The sequence below is a fragment of the Myotis yumanensis genome, unplaced genomic scaffold (genome assembly GCF_028538775.1).
Source record: "Myotis yumanensis isolate MYYU_CA2020_CCGP unplaced genomic scaffold, mMyoYum1.0.hap1 SCAF_4, whole genome shotgun sequence".
Classification (NCBI taxonomy): Eukaryota; Metazoa; Chordata; class Mammalia; order Chiroptera; family Vespertilionidae; genus Myotis; species Myotis yumanensis.
The window spans coordinates 16,570,761-16,597,000 of NW_027223755.1; the positions used below are offsets into that span (position 1 = coordinate 16,570,761).

General features: G+C 40.9%; 2 protein-coding genes and 1 non-coding gene across 4 annotated transcripts in view; all 3 read right to left on the reverse strand.

The window, feature by feature from the left end:
• Positions 1 to 480: 480 nt before the first annotated feature.
• On the reverse strand, positions 481 to 12,112 carry ZNF622 (zinc finger protein 622). Its single transcript, XM_070411921.1, has 6 exons — positions 11,347 to 12,112; positions 10,190 to 10,450; positions 9,780 to 9,942; positions 6,123 to 6,235; positions 2,016 to 2,159; positions 481 to 753 (listed from the first exon to the last, which is right to left on the reverse strand). Exons 1-6 carry the CDS (start codon positions 11,951 to 11,953, stop codon positions 626 to 628), a joined length of 1,416 nt encoding a protein of 471 aa, XP_070268022.1. The 5' UTR covers positions 11,954 to 12,112; the 3' UTR covers positions 481 to 625.
• Positions 12,113 to 16,897: 4,785 nt separating this feature from the next.
• RETREG1 (reticulophagy regulator 1) overlaps positions 16,898 to 26,240 on the reverse strand; it is a 105,907-nt gene continuing 96,564 nt past the window's right edge. For both annotated transcript variants that reach the window (XM_070411922.1, XM_070411923.1), the window contains 3 exons: positions 25,649 to 25,713; positions 25,285 to 25,411; positions 16,898 to 23,346 (listed from right to left, as the gene is read on the reverse strand). In XM_070411922.1, coding sequence (XP_070268023.1) covers positions 22,853 to 23,346; positions 25,285 to 25,411; positions 25,649 to 25,713 — 686 coding nt within the window. In that variant the 3' untranslated portion in view covers positions 16,898 to 22,852. The remainder of the gene's footprint in view (positions 23,347 to 25,284; positions 25,412 to 25,648; positions 25,714 to 26,240) is intronic.
• Positions 18,370 to 18,509, reverse strand: LOC139009679 (small nucleolar RNA SNORA76). The gene has a single exon (XR_011471393.1). It is a non-coding gene; the product is annotated as a small nucleolar RNA SNORA76 (small nucleolar RNA).

Here is a 26,240-nt window from a genome sequence, read left to right on the forward strand (position 1 = left end):
TCAGGTAACTTGTTTCTAAAATGAGATGTAAACACTACACTTATTTCCTTCCTGAACTAACTGCTCACATAAAGGCAGTATTGGAAACTGAGTGCACAGCCCCGTCATTCTTGTGTTCATATTTAGAAATGAAGAGCCTGTACAGCAAGCCACTGATATGCTCTTTAACTTTGCCTGAATTTAATGAACGAGCCCAGACTTTCACCACCTCCTGAGCCGCAGTACATTCAAATGGGTGACGTTCAACTAAGCCCTCTTACTAGGTTCCAGTGCCATCATCTGCTAAGTCACTCTTCTGAAAGTTAAACTTTGAAACAGACAAGTCACTAGTGAGTTTCCCATATTATGCTGACAGCCATAAATCAGATAAAGGCTAAGGCAACAGACACTTCCCAGCAGTAGAGCAAGTCCTGAGTCCAGTAGACACTTTGTGAAAACATAACCTTTAAAATCTGACCAGAAATGATATTCAAGAGCCAATATGATTCTGCCTTTTATTATTCGGTCAGAACAGATAAAGTACAGGGAGAAGTAGCAGCAAAAGGACTGTCATACAATCAGCTTCTGCTGGTTCCCAGGCAAGGACCCCTGTACAGGAGACGATGCCTCAATCCACAGCAGGCCCTCAGAACATCACTTGGGCCCTAAAGTGCATCTGCTTGGTGGCATTGTTCTTCATTCCCGTCTTCAGCAGCCATTTTGACTTCATCCTCTGGACATACTGCATGTCCCGTTTGTTCATAAGAGCTGCTCCTGTGGTTGGAAAGGAGATAAGAATGAAGCAAATGTCTGTTGTGATCAGAGAAAACCCAATCTTTGCAGAGAATCTCAAACTAAGTTTGGGGTTCTTATATTTAAAGAAAATTTGCTAACTTGGGATCTCCATACAGTGAGCTGGGGGTTTATGGTTTATGTGTACCCCAGAATTAATATACTAGTGTGTGTGAGTGTGTGTATACAATTGAGAAGCATAAGATAAAATCAGTGTCTGCTAGATTTAAGTGGCCCAGGTCACCAAGTAGATGCATTTTAGGGCCCAACTGATGTTCTAAGGGTCTCGTCAGACTGAGTCACAGTCTCCTACACGGGTGTCCTCCTTGCGTGAGAACCAGAGGAAGCCGATTGATGGATGCCTTCCTGTTGCTACTTTTCCCTCTACTTCATCTGTTCTGACCTAATGGTAAGAGCTCACAGGTGGCCACAGTAAAGGAAACCAAATGTATATAAACACAGTGGCCTTGAAAATGGATTTTGGTTGGACACAGCTCTCCAGGCCATTAAAAAAGAGCTCTCCTCTTATTATCTCCACAGTCCTCTAGTGGATTGATGTTTTCCCAGAAGAGCTAAGAACAGAGCTCATACAGCAGACACATCAGAATACCCTTAAATAATTTCGTAATGATGATGCATCAAAGACCAACAATTTCAGTGGCCTGCTTTATTGCTTAACTCTTACTAAGTTTTCAATGGGAAGGACATAAAGGAGTGATGGCTAGTCTTGATTATACGCATATACTATAGCACACATGCATTATGATAATCAACCTGCACAACTCTACAAGGTAGGTCCTATTATTATCATCACCATTTCATAAATGAGGAAAAGGAGGTGTGAGTGAATTATATTATTCATGCTCATCATTAAGAACCTACAAGTATATCAGATAGGACTCCACTTTTGCCACAAAGATACTACTTAATTCTTCTGTGTAACCTCCAGGGTTTTTTAAACCTTTGGTGATTGCTAAATACTTTTTTGGTAATTATTATCTTCTGAAAAAGTTAATGGTGTTGATGCAGTTTTAGAAAGTTCCAGGAATATGAAGTTCTTAAGTCACAGAACTGGGTTTACTGCATAAAAAAACCAAGTGGTAAAGGGAGCCAAAGAGCCAAGAGGCTAAGTTTCCCCTAGACCTCTCTAGATCCACAAAGACGACATAAATGGAAGTGACGTCCCCCAGCCCTGCTGTAAAACGAGTGCATGGGCTGGTCTGTGGCTGTCCACGCCGACATACCTGTGCTGCCAGTCCATCCCAGGGCTCTGTACTGCTGGAGTACCCGGCCCACGGCCTTCTGGTTCTTGGCAACTGTCACAGCTCTTGACAAGCCAAATCGCTGTTTGTAGTATCTCATCAAGGAGCGATGGCCCACTCTGGCACCTGTTTTTCAGAGGAGCAATATTTAAACACTGAGATGGATAGTTTTCCAAGACACAGCTATAAAGCAAGGGCTTTCCAAAGCAGACTCCACAGGGTATCAAGCTGGAAAATGGAGTGCCACAGGAGACAGTGCTCTAGTTGTTGAAAAAATATGAAGCAGCAGATTGAAAAGTGAAAGAAAACAAGAAAGCAGTGAGATTTTTTAAAAAAGAGAATGGTAAGTAATTTTTAGGTGAAGTGTTCACTTATATTTATGTACAATACCAGAGGCTTGGTACACAAAATTCGTGCACTGGGGAGTCGGGGTCCCTCAGCCCAGCCTGTCCCCTCTCACAGTCCGGAAGCCCTCAGTGAATGTCCTACTATGGCTTAAACCACAGTCTGGCAGCAGAGGCTCAGAGCAGGCGCCCTGTGTGTGTGTGCTGCTTGGCTTCTCTGCTGCGGCCGCAGCAAGGCTTGGCTTCTCTGCTGTGGATAAGCCAAGTCTCTTCAGTCTTCAGTCGGGCCGGAGCCTTCAGTCTTCACTCTGAGCCTGCATATGCAAATTAACCGCCATCTTTGGTGGGTTAATTTGCAGGCTCATCTGATTGGCTGGTGGGCGTAGCGGAGTGACACCAATTTGCATGTTTCTCTTTTATTAGTGTAGATGCCTACCTAGAAATTCACATAGCAATACCTACTAATATAGATAATAGGACCCTATGAGGTATGGGATTTTAACTTTTTTTTTAAATAGAAGATTAAGCACAGAGAACAGTCTTGATGTTTAGGCCTACAAGTCACAGTCAGGCTAGAACAAAAATCAACCCATCTTTCCTTTGTTTAAATTCTCTATAGCAGTGGTTCTCAGACAGGGGCGACTTTACCTCAGGACACTTGACAATGATTGGACATATTTTTGGTTGTTACAGCTAGACAGTGGATAAGGCATCTAGTGGATAGAAGTCAGGGATATATCTAAACATCCTGCAATGCACAGGATAACCCTCTGCATCAATGAATTATCTGGCCCAAAATGCCTGGGTTGAGAAACACTGCCCTATTGCCTTTTTTTTTTTTTTTTTTTTACAGTGGAGAAGCTCCAAGGCTTGGCCTCCTGGGCTGGGTTCTTCCCCAAGCCTTGCACCCGGAGTTGGTGGTGATAGTGAGCCAAGTTCATGATCATCTTGGACACATCCTTTTGGTAAGAAGGCTGACCAAATATCAGGATCTCAGTCTTGCCTCTTCAGAGTCCCGCTGATTAATGTAAAGCAGGGTCTGTGACACACACTCGACGTGCAGAATGTGCTCTCCATCGGGGCCAAGGATCGCTTCCACCAGCCATGCCTCGAGGTGAAGTGTCTTCGGACTCTTGAGGTACTCTGTGGAACCAGCAGGGCTGCTTCATGATGTCACTCAGCACCTGGAACGGCGCCCCTCCCCGCTGCTCCAGTTGCACGAGCTTCAGAAAGCGCGTGGGGGTGGCCATGCTGCGGTGGGTCACGCAGAGAATGCTGGTGTAGATGCAGATGGGCCTGGCTCTGCCTATTGCTTTCAAAATGATGGAAATTACCCGGTGAACTAGGGTTTTAAAAGATGATTAAGTTGAATTCTCTCTATAGCTTTTGCCTATTTAGAAGGATCTGGTAAGATTATGAAATCATGCTTTCAGAAGTGAATTTCTATAGACTATCTGATTCTTTACAGGAAAAGTGTGATGACCCCTATATTTTAGCTTCACAGCAGGTGAAAGGGAAGGGGGCAGGCCTTTGTGAAGACTAACTCCCGACTCCATGAGGACAGAGGCTCTCAAAATGTGATCCTGGGCCAATAGCATCGGCATCACCTGAGAGCTTACTCAATACAAGTTGTGTTTTCACAAGAATATTAATTAGGAAATAAGCAATCAAACACATTTCCAGACAGATATAAACATGTAGAAATTTAACAGCATATACAAAAGATAAAAAATAGCTATTCCTGCTGAAAATAAGTAAAAGAAATATGGCTAGGTAGAACCATGTGGACAGCTTCTAGGAAAGTTTGACACCTACATATATAAAGCCATTTCTTTCAGAATCCTGTGTAAAAAGATACTGTAAGGATACTATACGTACAGGATACTATAAGTATGGCACACACTTGTATTTGCTTTTAAGACCTCGATCTTTAATTTACATGAAAAATTCTGTCAGGTCCATTATTTTAGTCCCTCTACCTGGGAAGCTACCAGAAAATATTTTTTTGCTACATAGGAATGGAAAAGTAATTACTTTCAGACTCAAGGGAGACAAAAGGAAACGTCCAAATAAAAGACAATACGGTCTTTGAATACCGATATAGATAAAAACATGTTTCCAAACCTGACTGTTCTGGCAGCTTAAGAGTTAACGAAGCTCCTAGACCACAAAAAAATAAGTGAGATGCAGCTGATGGATATGAACTCAACTTAAATGGAGACTCTAGCAGGAAACCTAGCATTGTTCATTGTGATTTTCTATTTATAATGTTAGGTTGGAATGCTCTAGGTTTGTAATGATGAATACCTCAAAATCATTAAATGATAATGTTGGTCATTAGTATATACTAAGTCAATATATTTATATTCTTAATCAACATTTAGAAATACATTATTATTGAAGTTTGCCTTTTAAGAACATCCTTGAAAAGGTTTCATTTCCAACAGCTAGCAGATTGAATAAAAACATGCAATGTTTAGAGCCACCCTGACCTGTGTCAATGACAGTGAGAACCTGACCTTACGCACCAAGTATAATATGCTGAGAACAGCTCCATTTGAAGGCCTCATCAAGGAAAATTATTTTTAGAACACACTGACTGCTCAATATATAACAGATGGGTTATGTCTGAGTTACGGTGAAGTCACAATTTGTCCATCTATCTGTCACCACAGCAATAACCACTTACAGAACTGTCCACTCCTGCCTAACAAGTAGCCCAACAACCAGTGACATTAGATTGTGAGGGGGAAAGTATCTCCAACAGTCATTTTCTTAAGATGATCTAGATATCTCTTGTGGACCCACCAACAGTTTCATCTGGCTAGTCAGCGGCTCACTAGATATGTTTTTCATAGCAACTTACTTCACAGAAACTGAAGAGCAAAGACCTCAAGCAACAGAGCCAAACCAGTTTTCAGATTTATGCCCACAGTGCCCTCTACTGGCTGCTCTTTGTCATAGCTACTTGATCTGCAGGAACTAGATTACCACCATTAAGAATATTGTTCCCCATAGTACAAGACAGATTTCAAACTCTAAACCTCTCCCTAAAACAGAAACAGTCAAACTGGTCCCTGTCAATCAGATACACCCATGTCAGACTACCATTTGGAAGTCTGAGCAATATAAGGAAACAGGAATCAGTTCAAAAAATAAGAGTAAGGTCAAGATTAACAAGAAAAACTTAGATTGGGTCCAAAAAGTTGATCAATAGAACAAATCTACATATTTGAAAAGAAAAGAAATGCCTGACAAAGCATTCTGATGAGACAGAACAGAAGCGAGCAAAAACAGTGATCCAATTTAAACAGAACAGCCAACACAGAGCTCACTGGTATGCTTCAGAGTACCACACACCTGAGAACACAAACATGCATGTTAGGTTTTATGTTCTTTTCCCGTCAATACGGAAAAGAACGGGTGGGAACATGCAGCTCCACTAGTCTCGCTGGCATTAAGCTATTTATTTATTTTTAATTTTTATTTTATAATACATATATATTTTTTTATTGATTTCAGAGAGGAAGGAAGAGGGGGAGAGAGAGATAAAAACATCAATAATGAGAGAGAATCATTGGTTGGCTGCCTCCTGCAAGCCCCCCACTGGGGGATCAGCCCACAACCCAAGCATGTGCCCTTGACTGGAATCGAACCTGGGATCATTCAGTCCGCAGTCTGACACTCTATCCACTGAGCCAAACCAGCTAGGGCTAAACTATTTATTTTTGACAAATGCACATACCAGATGGTAGAATCAGCTCCATGGTTTCATCATCATAATCCAAGGTCTTTTCTGAAGGCAACTCCTCGGTCTCATCAGGATCCTCCCTGTCCTTGTGATCTGGGTAGCTACTCCTGAAAACAGTGAAAGGTATTAATAAATAGACTAATACCTCAAATTTAACTAAAGACATAAATTGCATTTGCAAATGTGGCAAATCCACTTGCTACCCAAAAGGGGCAATACAGAGTTGCAGGGTCTATAGACAGAAAACAACTTTTTAACATTTTCTCTGAAGTAAAAGTGCACAAATGACTTATGAACTCAAAACAGATCATAGAACTAAATAGAAAGCATAAAACTATAAAACTCCTAGAAGATAACACAGGAAAAATCTAGGTAATTTGGGGTTGTGTGATGACTCTTTTTAGGTACCACAACAAAGACAGGATCCATAAAAGAAAAAAAAATTGATAAACTGGACTACATTAAAATTAAAAACATCTATTCTGTGAAAAGAAAATTTCAAGAGAATTAAAATATAAGCCACAGACAAAAGATTTTCAGAAGATACATCTGAAAAAGTACTGTTATCCAAAATATTTTTTTAAAAAAACACTTTTAAACTCAACAATAAGAAAACAAACACCCAATTAAAAAGTGGGCCAAAGACCCTACAGACACCTCACTAAGAAGATATACAGCTGGCAAATAAGCGTGTAAAACGACATGCCAGATCATATTATCAGGGAAGTGAAAATTAAAACAATAAGATGCTTAAATGTGGCCACAATCCAAATGCTGACAGCACCAATGTTGATGAGGTTGTGGAGCAATAGCAATTCTCATTCATTGCTGGGGGGAATGAAAAATGGTATGGTACAGCCACTTCGGAAGACAGTTTGGCAGCTTTTTAGAAAACTACTGACATATGGTAATTCTCTACCATATGGTCCAGAAATCTTGCTACATGGTATATCCGCAAAAGAGCTAAAAACTACTGTCAACACAAAAATCTACACACGGATATTTTTAGCAGTTTTATTCATAATTGCTAAAACTTGGAAGTAACTAAAATGTCCTTCACTAGGTGAATGGATAAACTGTGGTACATCCAGGCAATGGAATACTATTCAAGACCAAAAAGAAATGAGCTGTCAAGCCATAAAGACATGGAGGAACCTTAAATGCCTATTAGTAAGTGAAACAAGCCAGTCTGAAAAGGCTACTGAATGATTCAAACTACATGAAGTTATGGAAAAAGCAAATCTATGGCGTATGTAAAGATCAGTGGTTTCCGGGGTCAGGGGTGGAGGGAGAGAACATACAGGATTTTTAAGGCAATGAAATTACTCTGCATGATACTATAATGGTGGATACCTGTCATTATACATCTGTTCAGTGTAGAATACCAGAGTGAACTCTAATGCAAACTACGGACTTGAATAATGATGAGTCAGTGCAGGTTCATTAATTTTAACAAATGTACAATAAGTGGAAGATGTTGATAACCTGGGAGGCCATGCACGTGTGGGGGCAGGGGGATATGGAAAATCTCTGTACCTGCTGCTCAATTTTGCTATGAACCTAAAATTGTACTAAAAAAACAATGAGCAGATTACCTATAATTGAATTTTTTTTACCTATTTGTTTCTCCCTAGGAAGGTAGCCATAGAGGGAGAGAATATAGAGCTGGAAATGCAGCTCTCGTCAATTTAACCATTATAATAATAAGTTCTGTAAACTGATGGTTGCCAGATGGGAAGGGTGTTGGGGAGAAGGGTGAAATGGGGAAGGGATTAAGATTTACAAATTGCCAGTTATAAAAACAGTCACAGGGGATTGCATGTAACATTATTATATTTAAAATCATTTTTCTTGAGATACTAATTGCATGTATTATTATATTTAAGATAGTTTTTCTTAAAATATTAATGTTTATTGCATGTAACATTATTATATTTAAAATCGTTTTTCTTGAAAAAAAAAAATAAAGAAGCTTTCCCTTTTAACAGACTGGAAAAGAACCAAAAAAAAAACCAGTCACGGGGGCAGGGGGAAAGCAGTCACTGAGTCATGAAGTACAGCATAGGTAATACAGTCAATAATCTATACATATAAAAGGCTAAGTGACCGACCGTCCATCCATCCGACCAGCACCTATGACGCGCACTGGCAATTTAAAGATAAACGTTGACTTGCACATGCACGATACATTTAAAGCTCTCGCTGGTGCCAATCATACGCCTGTGTTTTGATCTGTCATTGTTGATCATGAATTTGGTTGACACTTCTATTATAGAGAAAGGGTAAACAGTGATATTAAAATATTTCTCCTAATTAATTACCTTTCAATGTGCACCGGGCCATTAGTATTATAATAACTATGTATGGTGTCAGATAAGTACTAGACTTACTGGGGTAATCACTTTCTAAGTTATATAAATGTCTAATCACTATGTTGCACACCTTAAACTAATATAATATTGTATGTCAACAGTAATTGAAAATTTTTTTTTTAAATTCTAGAACAAAGCTGTCCAATAGACCTCTGGGATAGAGAAATTATCTGTATGTTCCAAATCGGTGTGCTGTTAAGCACTGAGCTATGACAACTGAAGAACTAATAGTAGTTGTGCAACTGAAGAACTAATTTTTTTTTAAATTTACAATTTAAACTTAAATAGCCACATGAGTACACTTAGTAATTACCATATTGGTGCAGTTCTAGAAGACTGTGTGCCTAAAAATGTTCACAAATATATAGAAAGTAATTGGAAAAATGCACATAAAATGTTAACAGTAGACAAATAACCCAAAAGAATAACAGACAAAAGACTTGGTCAAACACTTCACAAAGAGACATCTAAATGGTTAATTTATAAAAGGTCCTCAATTACAGTGGTCATCATCAGGGAAATGTAAATTAAACCCACAATGGGTTACCACTACACAAAAATGACAAAAATACCAAAGTGACAAAAATGAAAAACTCCTTTACTACAAGAGAAATAAGGAGGAAAAAGCAAAATGACAACAGAGAAGATTAGGACTTTTCTGAATACTTGTAGCATATGGTGTAAGCACACTTGGCATGTAGTTATACACACCTGCTTGTGTGGCACACCTGTGCTAGGTCGTCGGCATCTTGACACTAGGAATTAGCTGTTCAAGAGTGCCTACCATAGATTCAGTGCATAGTATTTCAATTATACAAGTTTCTGGTAAAGGGGAACCACCTATGGGATCATCTCAACATCAAATGCATACGACTGGCCTAGTTCAGCAACTGCCTCAACCCCCTTAGGAGACAGCTTGTGCCTGAAGGACTCTGAGGGAAACCAAAACCTAATGCCTGTACTTCTGTTCCTAAGGTCAACTGGCAAAGCTGAACTCCTGATCATTAAACCGCCAAAAGCCCCCGAGTTTTCAAGTCAAACAAATTTCAGTTTGGGGCCTGAGAACTTCTCTTTATCATATGTAAGTGTTTAACTTTGTTACACTCAGTTTCTTATCAACAAAACAAGAGCGAATAACCTGCCATATAGAGATGTTATAAGAGGTATGAAGACTATATTGTATGGTGCCAGACACAGATCAGGCACTGGCACTTCTAATATCACTTCAATGCAAAGACGATGACTTCACTTTGCTTCACATTACAAACCACAGACCTACCTAAAGTCATAGAAGTCTGCAAATTCCAAAGCAGCATCCCCGTCTGTGAAGAGCTTACAGTGGCTTTTGTCATTCATGTGTGCCTGCACAGCTTCCGTGGAGTAAAAGGACTTCCCTTTCTCATTGCACCATAAGCAAATCTTCCCAACACCAACCTTCTCTCCTGACAAAATAATTTGAGGGGGAAAAATATGAAAAAAAGCTTTTGTGGCCAGGTGCAACCTCACCATGTATCTGTACAATTAAAAAAAAATATTAAAAACATGCACCAAATTTCTGATCTTCACAAAATAAACATGTAATAGTAATTAAGTCAAAGACTGACGAAAAACATAAAACTAATGTTTCCTTAAGACCTGCCCCCCAATTATGTGCTATTTCCTCATTAAAAGGAAAGCTATTGTACTTACCCAAGTACTGGATCAGTCCCTTAAGATCCGAAAGATATTCTATATCAGGAATAAAGAAGCTATGGATTTTAGTCATGTGAGCCACATTCTTCATAAGGGAGCTTGAATGATGGGAACAAAATAAGCAGTCCTTTATGGAGATGGCACCAAGAGGAGCGCCTGCCCCCGCCTCTTCCTCCTCTGCATCCTGCTCCTCCAACTCGTCCATCGATTCCGCATCTTCACATTCCATTTCTTCGTCAGAATCAATATCTTCCCAATCTTCAAGCCAGAGATTTGAGAAACAAGGTTAGTTTAAGAAAAGTGGTGACCACAATGTAAGAAACCACACAAACATACAAGCATGAGGTGGTAGTTGCTGACTTACCTCCCGGGACAACCCCTCTTCCAAGATCTCAATTTTCACCCTTCCTTTCCCACAGACCAAGCTGTAAGGCTAAGAAACACCTTCACCTCTCTTCTCCAGCCCACAGTAAACTCCTTGAAGGAGTCTCTGCGTCTTCCCCGTGTCTCTATGTACACATACAACCGGTGTTGACAGGATGTGTGACGAGGGAAAGGAGGAGTAAATAACTCAAAGTCAAGGAGCCAGGTTGCTGGCTCCAGCTCCTCATTCCAGGTTAGGAGCTGGTTCTGAACCTCTCCTTTCACTGTGTCAATCAACTAAATTAAGTGCAAATCCATGGTAACTAGAAACCCAAGAGCATTTGGTCCTTCTATTTTGTCCTTCTCAACCTGTGGGTCGCGAACAATGAAAATACATCCTGCATATCAGATATTTACATGACGATTCATAACAGTAGCAAAATTACAGTTATGAAGTAGAAACGAAAATCATTTTATGGTTGGGGGTCACCACAACATGAAGAACTGTACTAAAGGGTCGCGGCATTAGGAAGGTTGAGAACCACTGTGCAAAAGCCTCCTCGTTCACAACAGAGAGGGCGTCAATCCGCTCCGCAGGTGTTTATGAAGGACACACCTTTCCCCGCCCCCAAGGCTTCAGGCCCGGAATGCACAACAGTGAACGAAGCAGACTGTTCCCCGCGCGGCTACTGGACAGACAAGCGACCTCGGAAAGCATGGAAGCCGCTCCCATCGCTTTCATTTAAAGACACCCACCCCGCCCCCGACTACGCACACACACCGGCCCTTACCGTCTCCATCCAGGTCCCCCTCCTCGCTCTCCTCCTCGCCCTGCTGCTTTGCCAGCTTCTTCGCCTGCCGTTCAAACCACTGCAACCGGGGAGGTTTCTCGGCCGGGTCTCGGTCGTCGGCCGCACGCCCTCCTTCGGCCACCGCCCCGGGACCCCCGGACTCCTTCCCCGGCGCCGGAGGGGCCCTCTTGGGAGACGGCTGGGCCTTGATGACCTGCTGGATGGCCGCGTTCATGGCGTCCTTGTCAACACGGTCCACGCCCAACCCTTTCTCCAAGTTCTTTTCATTCATCATCTCCACCCTGCGACTCACCGCCTTCCTCTCCAGCTCCACGTGCCGCCGGGACCGGAGGTGGTTTTCGTAGGCGTTCGCACAGGCGAACTTCTTACTGCAGACGGCGCAGTAGGTGGCCGTGCCCTTGCTCTCCTCCTCCGCCACGGCCCGCTGCGCCCGCACGCGCTCCTGGAAGCCCTCGGCCGTGACGGGGGCCATGTCGGCCACCTTCCGCTTCAGGTTGTAGCGGTGCCAGTCCGTCTTGTAGTGGGCCCGCTGCAGCTCGGGGTCGCCGAACGCCACCCGGCAGGTGATGCAGGTATACGTCGCCATTCCCCGGCGGGAAATACGAGGCGACAGAGGCAGAAAGCTAGCGACCGGCGCCCCGACCCCACGACGCGCTCAAACCCTAACTCGCCTCACCGCCCGCGAAGACGTGGAGTGGGCACCGACTTCCCGACTGTATCTGAGGGAAAAGATGGAACAGAAAGGAAGTTATTCCGGGATGGACAGGAAGTCCCGCCTATCGGCCGTGCCCCTTCCAATGAGAAGCCAGGAAGGCGAGAGATGCCATTGGCTAACCGAGCCACGCCCAGTCGCCTGAGGCGGGCGTTGATTGGATCGGCCTGGTGTGGCTTGTAGGCTCCGAGGTGTGTTTTGATTGAGTCCACCGCGGTGAGTAGTGATCCTAAGCCTCCTACCAGCGGTTCTCAACCTGTGGGTCGCGACCCCTTTGGCGGTCGAATGACCCTTTCACAGGGGTCGCCTAAGACCATCCTGCATATCAGATATTTACATTACGATTCATAACAGTTGCAACATTACAGTTATGAAGTAGCAACGAAAATAATTTTACGGTTAGGGTCACAACATGAGGAACTGTATTTAAAGGGCCAGGAGGTTGAGAACCACTGAGTCCTACCTATAGGGTTCCTTTATTTACTTTCCTTGGCGGTGGATGGAAGGGGAAGGGGCCTGGGAGGACCCCGAGGGTGGTCTTGCGTCCAAGCGACCTTCGGGCTTTTCGGAGGATCAGGCGGGCCGCCCCTGCCGCCTGGTGAATCGGTGCCACAAAAGCAAGGTGTCCGCCCAGCCGAGCCCTCACCATTTCGACTGGAGTCCAATGAGGGACACTGGACACACAGACCTGAGGCTGAGGGAATTCACAGGAAAAACCGGAGAGTCCAGGCCTTGCCGGGAGCCGGTACATCCTTGCTGCTTGACACAGTCGCTGCAGGGAAGAAGCATCTGCACAGCATGTTTCAGGGGATCTGGCGTATATGGCATACTGTTCTTGATATGTTTGCTCCCCTTCTTGGCGCTGTGTGTTTTAAACAAGGTCACCTCTCTGAGAAAGGTTGTTTCCCCAGGTAGGGATTTTTCCCTGAAGTTAGGGAGGGAATAAAACCCCTTAACTAAGTGCCAGGTGGGTAGTTAATCACTTTAACTAAGAACAATCATGCTTAAGCTACATAATCTTTACTCCCTGGAATGGAGATAAGAAATGCCCTAACCTTTGGAATAGAAATTGACAGGATTAAAATCAACTGGTATAAATACAGATGTAACAAGACAACAGGCGACAGAACCTAGAGACAGAACCTAGCAAGAGAACATGGCAAAAGATCCTGGACAGAACCTGGCTACAGAACTTGGCTGGAGAACCTAGACAGAACATGGCAAAAGAACCTGGATAGAACCTGGCTGGAGAAGCTGGCTAAAGAACCTGGCGACCGAACCTGGCTGGAGAACCTGGAGAACCTGGCTGGAGAAACTAGCGAGAGAACATGGCACCAGAACTTGGTTGGAGATTCTGACCAGAACTTGGTTGGAGATCTGAACCAGAACTTCGCTGGAGATCCTGACCAGAACTTGGCTGGATCCTAACCAGAACTTGGCGGGAGATCCTGGCTAGAGATCCTGGCTAGGCTGCTGATCAACTGAAGGCTGTCTCCGTGTCATTCCTTCTTCGCCGACTTCATCCACACCTTTGGGGATCCCTGGACCTACTGGGGCTGGACCCCAACAAGGCCTGAGCCGGGTGTATGGGGCGAACCTTCGAGGGAAGTCCCGAATGAAAAGTGCCAGCTAGGAACAAAGAGCCAGCCAAGTCCCTGCCCAATAGAAATTAATCCAAGCCACGCATGCCGTCTTAAACCAAATATAGCCACGATTTTAAAAAGCAAAAAGAAAGAGGTTAAGATTGATATATTTTAGTTAACCCACTAGTATAGCCACAATATTATCATTTCAACATGTAATCATCCAAAAGATTTAATGAAATTTTACGTTCGTGTGTTGGCACTAAATTTGGAACTCGAGTGTATTGTACAATTAACAGCACATCTCCATTCAGACTAGCCTCATTGACGTCTCAGTTAACCCTATGGCCTCAGAGGTAGCCGCGCAGTTTATAGGAACCATGAATGTTAAAGGTTTACAGAGTTCTCAGACTCATCTGCACAGTCATCACAGTTACCCACTGAACCTTATATCTTCAGAATCCAAGTGGCTCTTATCACCAAAGAAGGTAAGAGATGTTTTTACCAATCTAGATCAAAGCAAAGTTGCCCATGTTACTCAAAACCTTCCAGGGGCTTCCCTTGATTCCGAATAAAATTCAAGCATCTTTCTACTATGATCTGAACTTTTGTGCCCCACCCCCCACCCCCAAATTCATATGTCAAAAGAAAGCCTATGCCCAAGCTGGTGGTGTAGGGGGGAGTTGGGGGGGGGAGGAGGGGGACAGGTCTTCAGGAGGTGAGTAGTGGTTTTTTCAAAGCTATCCAGGAGAGGATACAATAAGAATCTACACGATGGAATACTATGCTGCGGTAAAAGAAGGAATTCTTACCATTTGCAACAGCATGGATGGAACTGGAGAGCATTATGCTAAGTGAAATAAGCCAGTCAGAGAAAGATAAATATTACATGATCTCACTCATTTGTGGAATATAACGAACAACACAAACCGATGAACAAAAACAGATCCAGAGACAGAGAAGCATCGATCAGACCGTCAAACCTCAGAGGGAAGGTAGGGGAGGGTGGGGGTAAGGGGGAGAGATCAACCAAAGGACTTGTATGCATGCATATAAGCCTAACCAATGGACACAGACACCAGGGGGGTGAGGGCATGAGTGGGAGGATAAGATCACATGTAATACCTTAATCAATAAGGAAGTTAAAAAAAAAAAAAAGAATCTGTGACAAGGAAGAGGTCCCTCACCAGACCATGCTGGCACCCTGATCATGGACTTCCAGCTTCCAGAACTGTGAGAAATAAATTTGTTGTTTATAAGGCACCCCGTCTATGGCATTTTTTTATAGCAGCTTGAACAGACTAAGCTACTTTTTATTTTAGGAGGCCCTATATGATCTGCCACCACCCTGACCCCCTACCTCTGACCTGTCACACCGCCTTTCCCACTCTGCTCACTTCTCTTCAGTCATATTGAAACTGTTGCTGTTCCTCTAACAAGGCTGAGCCAACATCTTTTGTTGGTACTGAGTCTTAGAAACCCTTTGAGTTCTGCTTGGAACATTCTTTTACTAGATTACTTCCTTCAAGGTTTCTGCCCAAATACCTTTACAAGAGAGGCCTGTCCATACCCTCTTATCAAATATAGTGCCTACCCCCCAAATCTCAAGCATAACTCTTCTCTATAGCACTGTATTAGTTATTACTCTATGAAATTACCCCAAAATTTAGCAGCTTAAAACAATAAACTTTGATTAGCTGAGTTTCTGTAGATCAGGAATGTGGGTGGCTCAGGATGTCATAAAATTATAGTGAACATGTGGGCCAGGGCTGAAGTCCTGTGAAGGTTTCACTGTGGCTGAAGGACACCCTGAAAGATGGCTTGTTTACAGGCTGATAGCAAGAGGTTTGGGTTCCTCGCTGAGTTGAGTGTCCTCTTAACGCGGCAATTGGCTTCCTCCACAGAGAGCAAAGTGGAAGCCATAATGTCTTTTATGACTGGTCTGGGAAGTCACAGTTATTTCCACAATGTGCTGTCGCTGTCAGGTGCTGTTTATGGATGGGGAAAAGTTCTGAAAAATACATAGTTAGGCAGCTTTGTTATGTGAACATCATAGAGTGCACTTACAGAAATCTAGATGGTATGGCCTACTACACACCTAGACGGTGTGGTATAACCTGTTGCTGCTAGTTTACAAGCCTGTACAGCAGGTTCCTGTACAAAACAACATGAGATTAAATCAAGTACAAGAGAAAATGGGGGAAAAAAGAAAAGAAATAAGAGAAAAAAATTTTAAAGAGAGAAAGCGATACAACCAAGATGAGGTAAACAGGAGGTGCATGAGGCTGCTCGCAGAACACAGCATACTGTTTTACAGCAAACTTTTTTTTATAATTAGAAAAAGTACACACTAATAAAAAGTATAGTAAACACCTGAACTGGTGGCATAGGCTTATATTATTAACAAGTATTATGTACTGTACGGAACTGTGTGTACTATGCTTTTATATGACTGGCAGGTTGACATCAGCGTCACCACAGACATGTGAGTAATGTGTTGTGATGTCACTAGGTGATAGGAATTTGTTAGCTCCATTAGATAATCTTATGGGACCACGCTCATATATGTGGTCCATCATTGGCCAAAACATGCTCACTGTGTACACGTCTGTACTTAAAAGGTCGACCTTATTTAATGTGGGAGGGGTCTACATAAGGGTGGGAGTGGGGTGTTTGGGGGACCATTTTGGGAAATTGGCTGCCACTAGCACTTGCTGTTTGACTGTTCCCCAGTTTTAGCATTGAAAGTCTTGTATCCAGGACACCCCTCCATCTGGGCAACCCAGGATGGCATTATAGTTTCGTCACCCACACTAGCCTGTAAGCTCTGTGGAGACAGGGACACCTTTCATTGCTGTATGCTACAGTCGTGGTAGAGCAATACAGAGACTGTTCAGTATTTTCAAATGATTTTTTTTATAGTGCAAAATTAAGTCAGACTTTCCTAAACTATTGTTCATGTCATCCCTTCTGTTCAAGAATGGTTATTTGTTACCCATAGGCTGAAATGAAAATTCCTTTGCCTGGCTTTCATAACCTTCCTCCCATGCTACCTATCTCCACTGTGTTTTTTCCATGCCACCAAGCAATTCCTCAACACCAACCGAGTGTCCTCTATCTCAACTCACTCCAGTCACTCTCTACCTGGAGATACCACCACACCCCACAGGTTCCCATGGCCCCTTCTCAGGTTTGATTAATTTGTTAGAACAGCTCACAGAACTCAGGAAACCAGTTTACTTACTAGGTTACCAGTTTATTACAAAGGACAGTAAAGGATACAAATGAACAGCCAGATGAAGAGATACATGGAGTCATGTCTGGAAGGGTCCCAAACATAGAAGGTTTTGTCCCTGTGGAGTTTGGGGTGTCCTACACTCTTGGCTAGAATATCTAGGTGCTTTCCAAAAGTCACCTTATTAACATAACAAAAGACACCTTTATAGCTCTCATCACTTAGGAAATTCCACAGGTTTTAGGAGCTCTGTGCCAGGAATGTATATTTCTCATTATAAATCACATCACCTATCCTTTATGATATTCAGCTAGTTCTAAATGAAGACAGCCCTACTTTCATTTTGGGATTTGTTATGAATGGTAAGAAATACACAATTAACTAATACCATGAAGCTGGGGTCAAGGACAATGAAATATAAAGGAAGAGGCAATGGGGTCTTTAGAATAGAGAAAGTTCATCAACTAGGGAGCTCAGAAAAGTTTTCATTAAGGAGTTGACCCATTCCAGATGGGTACTGAGAGAGGGGAAATACTGAGGACTTCATCTGCAAGTAGAAAAAGAAGAAAAACTGTGGAAGAAGGAAAATAAGGGACATATTTAGAATATGTCCAGTTTGGGCAAAGCATAGGATACAGTGAAAGAAGGGAAAATAAGTCTAGAAAGTATCAAATTATCATAGGGTAAAGCGTTGAACTGTATAGACTTTTTTGCTCATTCTTCATTGGTAAATAGCAGGGATGTAAAAGTGTCTCAGTTTATATGGGCATCAGGAATAGAACTGGTCCTTCAGTAGATCCAGCAGCAGGAGCTGGAATTGATTAGAAAAATACCAGAAGAGCAGGTCTGCAGCCAATAGCTGCAAGCCAAATGACTAAAGGACTTTTGAGTTAAATTTTCCACAGCATATCCAGGTACTATGTTCATGTGTCTAATTTCTGCTGACAAATTATTAAAAAGGTCTATTACCAATTAATCATCCTACTGAAGAATTTAAACTGAGTCCGCCCATGACAAAAAAAAAATTTAGGTTTGAAAATTCCTTCTGGATACTGTGACATAGCCCTTAAGTTAGTTCACTTAATTACTGAAGTGCTGATGTTATGGTGCACACTGTAACAGTGACAGTACCATGATGAGTGGTTCCTTTATAGGCTAGGAGATGTTGCAATGTTGATTTTTGGTAATTAAAAAAGTTAATAAGGTCACCTTCAAGTCAATTGATATAGTAGTGATCACAATATTTGCTGGTTTCGGCTTACTACTTTTCACATTCCTACACTGCAGTGGCAATTGGGTTTCAGTAAGAAACTGTAAAGGAGATAGGGTTGGTTGAGGTTACCTTTCGGGGGTAACAAATATAGAATATAAAACGAGCATTTAATAAGTGGTTTGCAATTTCTATGAATTCTGCGGTCATGAAAAAAATGTTAAGTATTGTGATTTTCAGTAAACAATTCCCCCACCCCATCCCATGTAGCTCGCAGTTAAAGGGAACACAAGCTAGAAGCTGTGTGCCCCAGTTACATGCAAGCATGTGCTGTGTAACTGAGCAACTTATTTAACCCTGTTCTTCTGGGGGGGGGGGGGGGGACCTCTTACTTAACAGTAATCACAAAGGTTACACACAATCCCAAGTGTCATTGTTTTCTATGTTTTAGGTCAAGGGTTGGCTAACTTTTCCTATAAAGGGCCAGATAGTAAATATTTTAGGCTTTGTAGGCCTATGTTCTTTGTCACAACTATTCAACTTTTCTGTTAATAGCATGAACGCAGCCATAGACAGTACATGAATGAGTGTTCTAATAAAACTTTATGAATGTTGAATTTTGAGTTTCATATATTTTTCATATCATGAAATATTCTTGATTTTTTTCAACTATTTAAAAATGTAAAAAAAAAATACTTTAGCTGGTATTCCATACAAAAAGGTTGCAGGCCAGACTTGGCCCACAGGCCATAGTTTTCCAACCCCAGTCTTAGACACTTTATCCTCATAACATATTAGGAGGTGGGTGTTAGATGTTAATTTTATAGATAAAGGAAACAGGTACAGAGACGTGAGGTGACTAGAGTCCCACAGCCAATAAGTGTTAGAACCATTAAACATGATTAGTGAAGAATCTCATACATGGTCCAGAGTCAGCTGAAATGATAGACGTTTTTGCAAAACTTTTCATCCTTTATTCCACAGCATTTATTGGGTTATGAGGCCAATAAAGTGTAGGCCCATCGAAAGAAACAGAGTTTTCTTATAAGCAGGTACTTGTTGATTGACTTGGTTTTCATGTTTGAAAAGATGGCTTAGTTGAAACACAGGCTGGGGGAAAAAATCACTATCTTGGTTTTACACAGTTTTTTTTATCCCCTGAAAGTGTTTCAGATGCTTTTTTCCTCCCATTCATTCTCAAAACATCCCTGTGAGAAGGTAAGAATTAGCTTCCTAATTTTATGTTGGGGACATTGGGGTAGTGGTCTTGGGATGTTATGTGACTTTGACATTGTGACTTAGGGCCATAATATTAACATCAGAACCAGACTCCTACTTCTGACATTCCATCCCAGCTGGAATGCTTTGGTGGAAATGGAGGAACAATACACACAAAAATAGTTCTGGGACTTTTTAATTTCATCATGATCACAAATGACCTATGACAACAGTTTAGTAAGTGTTTTCAGAATCATTTCCACCTTATAACTAATATAGTTGGAGCAGTGTAAACTCTACATCAACTAAATTATATTTTTCTTAAATGTAGATTTGCTTCTGACCTAAAATCGGTAATATGCTGGCATTTGCCACTTATTTAAAAGGAAGAAAATTGCCCTTATTTCAAATATTGCAGGGAGATGCCTAAAGGTGTTGAGGATGTTTGCCAATTGCAAAATCTTATACAAGTTTCTTTTCTTAAAAGAATACTAAGCTGGAGAGGGGCAATTTTTTAAAAATCACTTTTGAAGATTTTTAGGGTAGGAAAAAGCAAAGATGTTTCAGAATGAGAATATAAACACTGCTTTAACCCTGGGTTGACCTTCCAAAGCAAACTTGACCTTCTTGGACTCTGTTTTATTGTTTCAGATCAATATGTATGATCAATGTATACTATTCTCGTTTTGCTCAGCATTTTCTACTGGAAATGAGCAGAACATTTTTCTACAACTCCTCTATAATTAAAAAATAAATACATGCTTCAAATTTTAATGACTGCATCAATCCTGATGGTAAGGGATATAGAGCCCCCCCCCCCAAACTGGATCAATCACAGGGTTTACTGTTACTATATCTTAAAATCAGCAACAAGATTATATATAATGCTCCCCCACCAAAAAAAACAAACAAAAAAACCATAGACACCCAAAAAAATAAAACCCCTCCATATCCCTGTTAGTTTGAATTAAGAATACCATTATTGTATGTATGTATTTGTGATCATATTCTCAAACAAGTAACATTGAAGTGCCAGGTTCATAGGCATACAGTGAAGATATAAGGTGACAAAGCCACTGTCGATAGAGAGCTGGCATGTCTTCTCCATAGTGCTGGTAACACATTTTTCTACCCTCCCTTGTCCTCATCCCCTCCCCATCCCGAAGACCCTTTTGACTTATAGTTAACAACATTTGATTCTAGTACATTGTTCCTACCACCAACTCCTGAGTTTATCTTCTCGTGTAAGCTTGTCCACTGAATTGTAACACATTCTTTAATTATTTGGATTATTTAACTTCTTATTTTCCCCTCAATGAAGAAATTGAAATGACCTTCAAACTTTTTGACTTTATGGCCAAAAATATTTTTTAAATGAGGAAACATACACATTAAAAAAAAAAGGGAACCCTAGTCACCACTATGTATAAATGTGTGACTGTATTTTTCTTCATGTCCAGAAACTCTTATTGAATAGAATTCAGGTATATTTCTCCCAAACACACACAGTTCATAGATCTAACACCAAGTTTTCATTTGTACCAAAATGGGCAAGATAATGAAGGCACAGGCTCACTGTGTATCAATAAAGGACATCAAACACAGTCATGAGGCACTGATGACATAGAAGCATAGTCAGTCACAAAAAGCAGGTGTTCAAAGTCTTCAGTAACTTCTCTCCCTTTAACATTTGGCAAAATTCAGTCTAGATATTTTAATATCTCAGAAGGAAAAAAATAAGAGCTGCTCCATTAAAATGTCACATTACCTATGATTAGACTAGCCTTTAGAAAATAAAATGAAGGACGGGGATCACAGATTTCCTATATTCTTGGATTATCCTTCCTTTCTGAGGGTCGCAGATGTCTGTATGCATCTGCAGACATGCCAGCAGTACTGAAGATTGAAAAGACTGCCAACAATCTTTGCTGGCATGGTCCCTCAACACTATTAAACATTATATCGCAAAAGCACAATTAGCTTGATTCCTGCTCTTTAGTCCTCTGTTAAAAACCTCCGTCAAATTTGGTTATTAAAGGTGATCGAAAAAGTTTAAAATAATGGAAAAACATATTCTAGCTTCCCCATGAGAAACATTAAATATTTAGACTTCAATGGCAAATAAGTACATAGTAAAGCCAAGCAAGTTTTGCTCCTGTAGGAGAATTTATACAGACTACAAAACAGTTATTTTTTTCTACTACTGATGACCACATCACTCACAGAACAGATCAGGAACTAGTTTCATGATTTTAAGAGACCGTTTTTTTTTCCCATGACACTATATCAAAGGTGAGGGCTTAACCTAGATCTGAGCAGGCAGAATAGCTCTGCACTCATGATATCCCTATTACAAATATATGATAATTGAACCACAAAACATAGCCCAATATCTGTTTACAACGGTATACGTGATACATAATTACTTGCTTTCTATGGGTTAATATCACCCATTGCGGGACTAGAGCTGACAGTCAATGGAGCATGCCATTTACAAGTAAGCCTAAATCTACAACTGCAGAAATAACAATGGAAATGTACCAGCCTATCCAAAGGAGTTAAATACATTTTAAGAATTTTTCCTAGGAAATTAATTTTGATATTATTTTCCAAGTCTTCAACTAAAGATGCCTCAATAATTTTTACCTTTTTACAACAAAATCCACCAAAAATATTTATCTGTTTCCCAGTGTTAGGAACAAAGGGGTTGATATAACATGTATTCCCAATTAGTTATTAATGATTCAGTGAATTACAATAAACTGTTTTTGCATGCTTGAAAAATTAATTGTAAAAAAAAAAATAATTGTAAGGGAAAAGTAAGGAGTACTTATGGAAGGACTGCAATAATTTCATGTTTTCTTTTTGCTTTAAATATAACCCCTAATATTCATCTCTGAAAACACAGTATGTATGTATATGTGTGTATATATGTATGTATACACACATACATACATATACACACACATGTCAAGTTGACCCTTGAACAATGCGGGGGTTAGGGGCACCGACCCACTGCACAGTCAAAAATCTGTGTATATCTTTGACTCCCCCAAAAACATAACTATTAATAGCCTACCACTGATGGAAGCTTTACTGATAACACAGTTGATTAACACATTTTGTTTATGTATTATATACTGTATTCTTACAAGAAAGTCAGCTAGAAAAACAAAATGTCTAAGAAAATCATAAGGAAGAGAAAATACATTTATAGTATTTATTGAAATAATCCTGCACAGTTCAAACCCATTTGTTCAAGGGTCAATTGTATATATATATTTTTTTCATTTCCATGCTTATTACATAAAAATAACTATCAGATATATCAATCTATCAGTGTCAGCTGATATATATCCAATTAATTCACTGCAGAAGGGAAAATAAGACAAAATAATCTAAAGCAATGAGTAAAGCTCACAGTTCAAAAACATTTTTTTTCTTTTCTTTCTTTTTTTTTTTTTTTTTGCTTGTTTGAAATTTTTTTGGTAGTTTATCTGTGCTCTGTCATATAAGCTGATTCCAGACTAATGGCCTCCCAGTAGATTTGAAAGGAAGCCTGAAGACTTCTTAGTTTGCTGTGCTTCTGCTTCCTGGTCTTGTGAAAGTCCCAATTCACTCTCAATTTGATCGAGCTCTGACTGGTCAAGGAGTTCAAAGTCATCCCCTTCTTCAGTGTCTGTGTCCTCTCCCGGGCTGGGTGCAGCCTGAGAAAGGGCTTGCTGCGTGCCCTCTAACTGGTCTTTGATAGCAGCAGTCACTGCAGCTGTGATGACGTCCCCAGCCAGGTTGCTCATCAGGTGAAAGGTTTGGTCACTGCTCAGAGGAAGGGTGAGACCAGCTGGTGACTGCCTCTCTTTGCTGGGTCTGAGGCTGCTGTCCAACTGTTCCTTTTTTCTCTTGAGCTCAGTGGGCAAGCCGAGGCTTAATTCATCTTCGTCGTTTGTTCCCATGCCATTTTCTAGAGATGGAAAATCTGAAAGGCCTCGAGAGAAAACTTCCTCACTAGGTCGGTCAAGATCTGTAAAACGTACAACAGAAGTTCATGCTTAAGCACCATGATAAATTTGAAATGAAAGAGCTGTCTAAAAGATACTGATTTTAATCTAAACCCTCTGGGCAACCTTGACATTCATCTAGCCGCCTGGTTCAGTTTAAATAAACTTAACCACACATATTGGACCCCTCCCAAATCTGGGGCACCATCTCTCCACAAGTACACAAATACTACATGCCCCCCCTATTATGTCTTTATTGTTCCTCCTAAGCACAAAGCAGTGTACATAATGACTTACTATTCGACCTAACATTAGCTTGAGGCTTTGACTAAAGTTTAAATGTTCACCAGAAACAAATATTTCATCCTGCCCCTGGGGAGGAAATTAGCTTAAGCCATTGTGGATATGTATGATCAAAGAATAAGAAATATTTCAATTGGAGGTTTTCATGGTATCTGGTATAGCAGATGGGGAATATTACCCAACCTCAGCATTTTCATCCAGGAAGATATGAGTATCTGTAGCCTGTGTTTGTTTAAAGCAATTAATTAGAAGAAGCTATTGCTCCTTCTATTCCACATTCAACCTCACAGCATATGGAAACATTTGGCTTTATATAAAAATAGCTGCAGGCTTGATCCCTGGCCAGGGTGGGGGGGGAGGGTGCAGGAGGCCACTGATCCATGTTTCACTCTCACATTGATGTTTCTCTCTCCCTCTCCCTTCCTCTATCTCTAAAAATCAATAAAAATAGATATTTAAAAAATAGTTCATACCATTTTAACCAAACTAGTGTCCTGAATACATGTAGGAACATTTGTAAAATTTGGTACATTTGAAAGCAATGCCAGGTTCATAGGCAGACAATGATTTTATTTTCACGTTTCAGAGAAAATCTTTCAGTATAATGGGTAACTCTTTACAACAGTGATTTGAAATCCTTGGTTTAACTAGCAAAAAGTCTCATCTGTGGGTTGGATTATCATCCTTCCCTTGTGTAAATCTGAGGTGGGATGCTGAAAAACAAAGTGTTTGTTATCTAGGTCTTGTAGGTATTTAGTGCTTAGAGATCTTCGGTGAATGTCAGTGATCCTCTTGTTCTAATGCATTTTAAAGATGAGGAAATTAAGGTCCCCATAAATACTAGTATAAGGTCACACAGCTAATTACAAAGGCAAGCCAATACTTGAGTCTCCCAGTCCCCAAACCTGTCTCCTTTCCAACCCTGCACAGCCTCCCTCCTTTCTCTAGAATAGAGTGTTCTTGCTTGTAAAAGTACATAGAAGACAATTTATTCAGAATCCTCCATTATAGCCTGCTCATATTTTCAGTATATGGCTAAGATGACTTGAAATAATCCAATAAGACTAGATAAAGTTAAGTTACTGCACATGAGTTGTCTCTCAATTTATTTTAAATTGTACTTAACCGCATTATTAAAATAAGAGCATTTCTTGTTTATTTTTAAACTGACTTTGAAGACAAACATGAGAAACCTTGGAGTCAGCTTCGGATTTGGGGAACTTGCCCTCCACGCTCAGTCCCTGTGAATGAGGGCTAGCCTCAGATATGTGAGATTGGTTTTTCTCTTCCCCTCCTCCCATTACCACTATAAACAAGGTCACCAGGCTTTCGAGAAGTTAATTTTGTTCACTGTCAATATTTATATGTTTTCTAAATAAAGGCAGATTTTGGACACCCACGTATCTACTTTCCATTTATATGGCTTTGTCACATAAATGGAGTTATTCAATATATCTAGACTTGTCTGGATTCTTTCATTTTGCCTGAAGTGTTCAAGGTTCATCCATGTTGTAGCAAGTACTAATACTTAATTTCGATAGCCAAGTGACAGTCCATTATATATACCCCATTTTGGTTAGCCATTCAGCAGTAGACAGAGTTAAATATTTTGCATGCACTCATAATAATAAAAAAGAGAGAGAGAAACGTGAGCATACCGTCAGAAGTGTCTGTCTGTGGAGTGTATCCTTCTGAAAGGTTGAAGGTCCCATTGTCAGTCCAGGACACCTCGGATACGTCTGTGTCGGACACAGACAACTCTTTGGCAGCCACCGTGAGGCTAATCTGTGTTAATATAAATACCAGTGGCATATTCTAAACTTCTGTGGCAAATCTTTTGAAAACTCCATACTACCACCAAAAATGTCAGACTAATAAAAACCAGGTGAGTATTTTTCCTTTCAGAATTGTTCAATCATCTTAGAGAAATAGGAGGAGTCGATTGGGAAAATCATTCTGGCTTTAAATCAATTTACAGTCAAACTACACGGGAACAAATGGAAAAACTAAACAAAAAAATACCTTAGGACAAAGAGCTGAAAAGTCTAATTCACTGTCATCTTTGTGACTTTTTTCTTTGTCTGCTTCTGTTGAGAAAAAATTGGGGAGCTTTCAGTTTCCCGGCCAGCTTAGACATAGTGTATCTTATCCATTACATATCCTTGCCCACATTCCTCATTTTCTCCAACGCTTCCACGGAATTAAATGTTTGCACATAACAAGCTTCACTTATTTGCAGAGGAGTGATTTCCAAGGGGAATGGTCCATATCAGTGGTTCTCACAGTGTGGTCTCTGAACCAGCAGCATCAGCACCACTCGGAACTTGTTAGAAATGTGAATTCTCAGGCCCTACCCTAGACCGACTGAATCAGAAACTCTGGCGCCGGGCCCAGCAATCTCTGCTTTAATAAGCCTTGTTATTAAAAGGCAGTTGTGATGCATGCTATAGTTCGAGAACGTATAAGGTCACAGGTCAAGTTAAAAAGTGAAAATTGATGACACTGATTTTCCCTCTATGTATTTTATTTCCCTTCCCATTCTTTTGATGCCTCTTTTATGGTTCCCACACTCTTAGTCCTACCTGTGTCATTTTTTATTTGCAATGGCCCACCC

What these genes read in the sequence shown, in the direction of transcription:
- ZNF622 (XM_070411921.1), bottom strand. Translation starts at nt 11,953, where the DNA reads ATGGCGACGTATACCTGCATCACCTGCCGGGTGGCGTTCGGCGACCCC. An exon ending in GCAGACTTCTATGACTTTAG is followed by an intron (nt 6,236 to 9,779) that starts GTAGGTCTGTGG and finishes CACTGTTTTCAG; the next exon opens with GAGTAGCTACCCAGATCACA. An exon ending in GGAGCTGATTCTACCATCTG is followed by an intron (nt 2,160 to 6,122) that starts GTATGTGCATTT and finishes TCTGAAAAACAG; the next exon opens with GTGCCAGAGTGGGCCATCGC.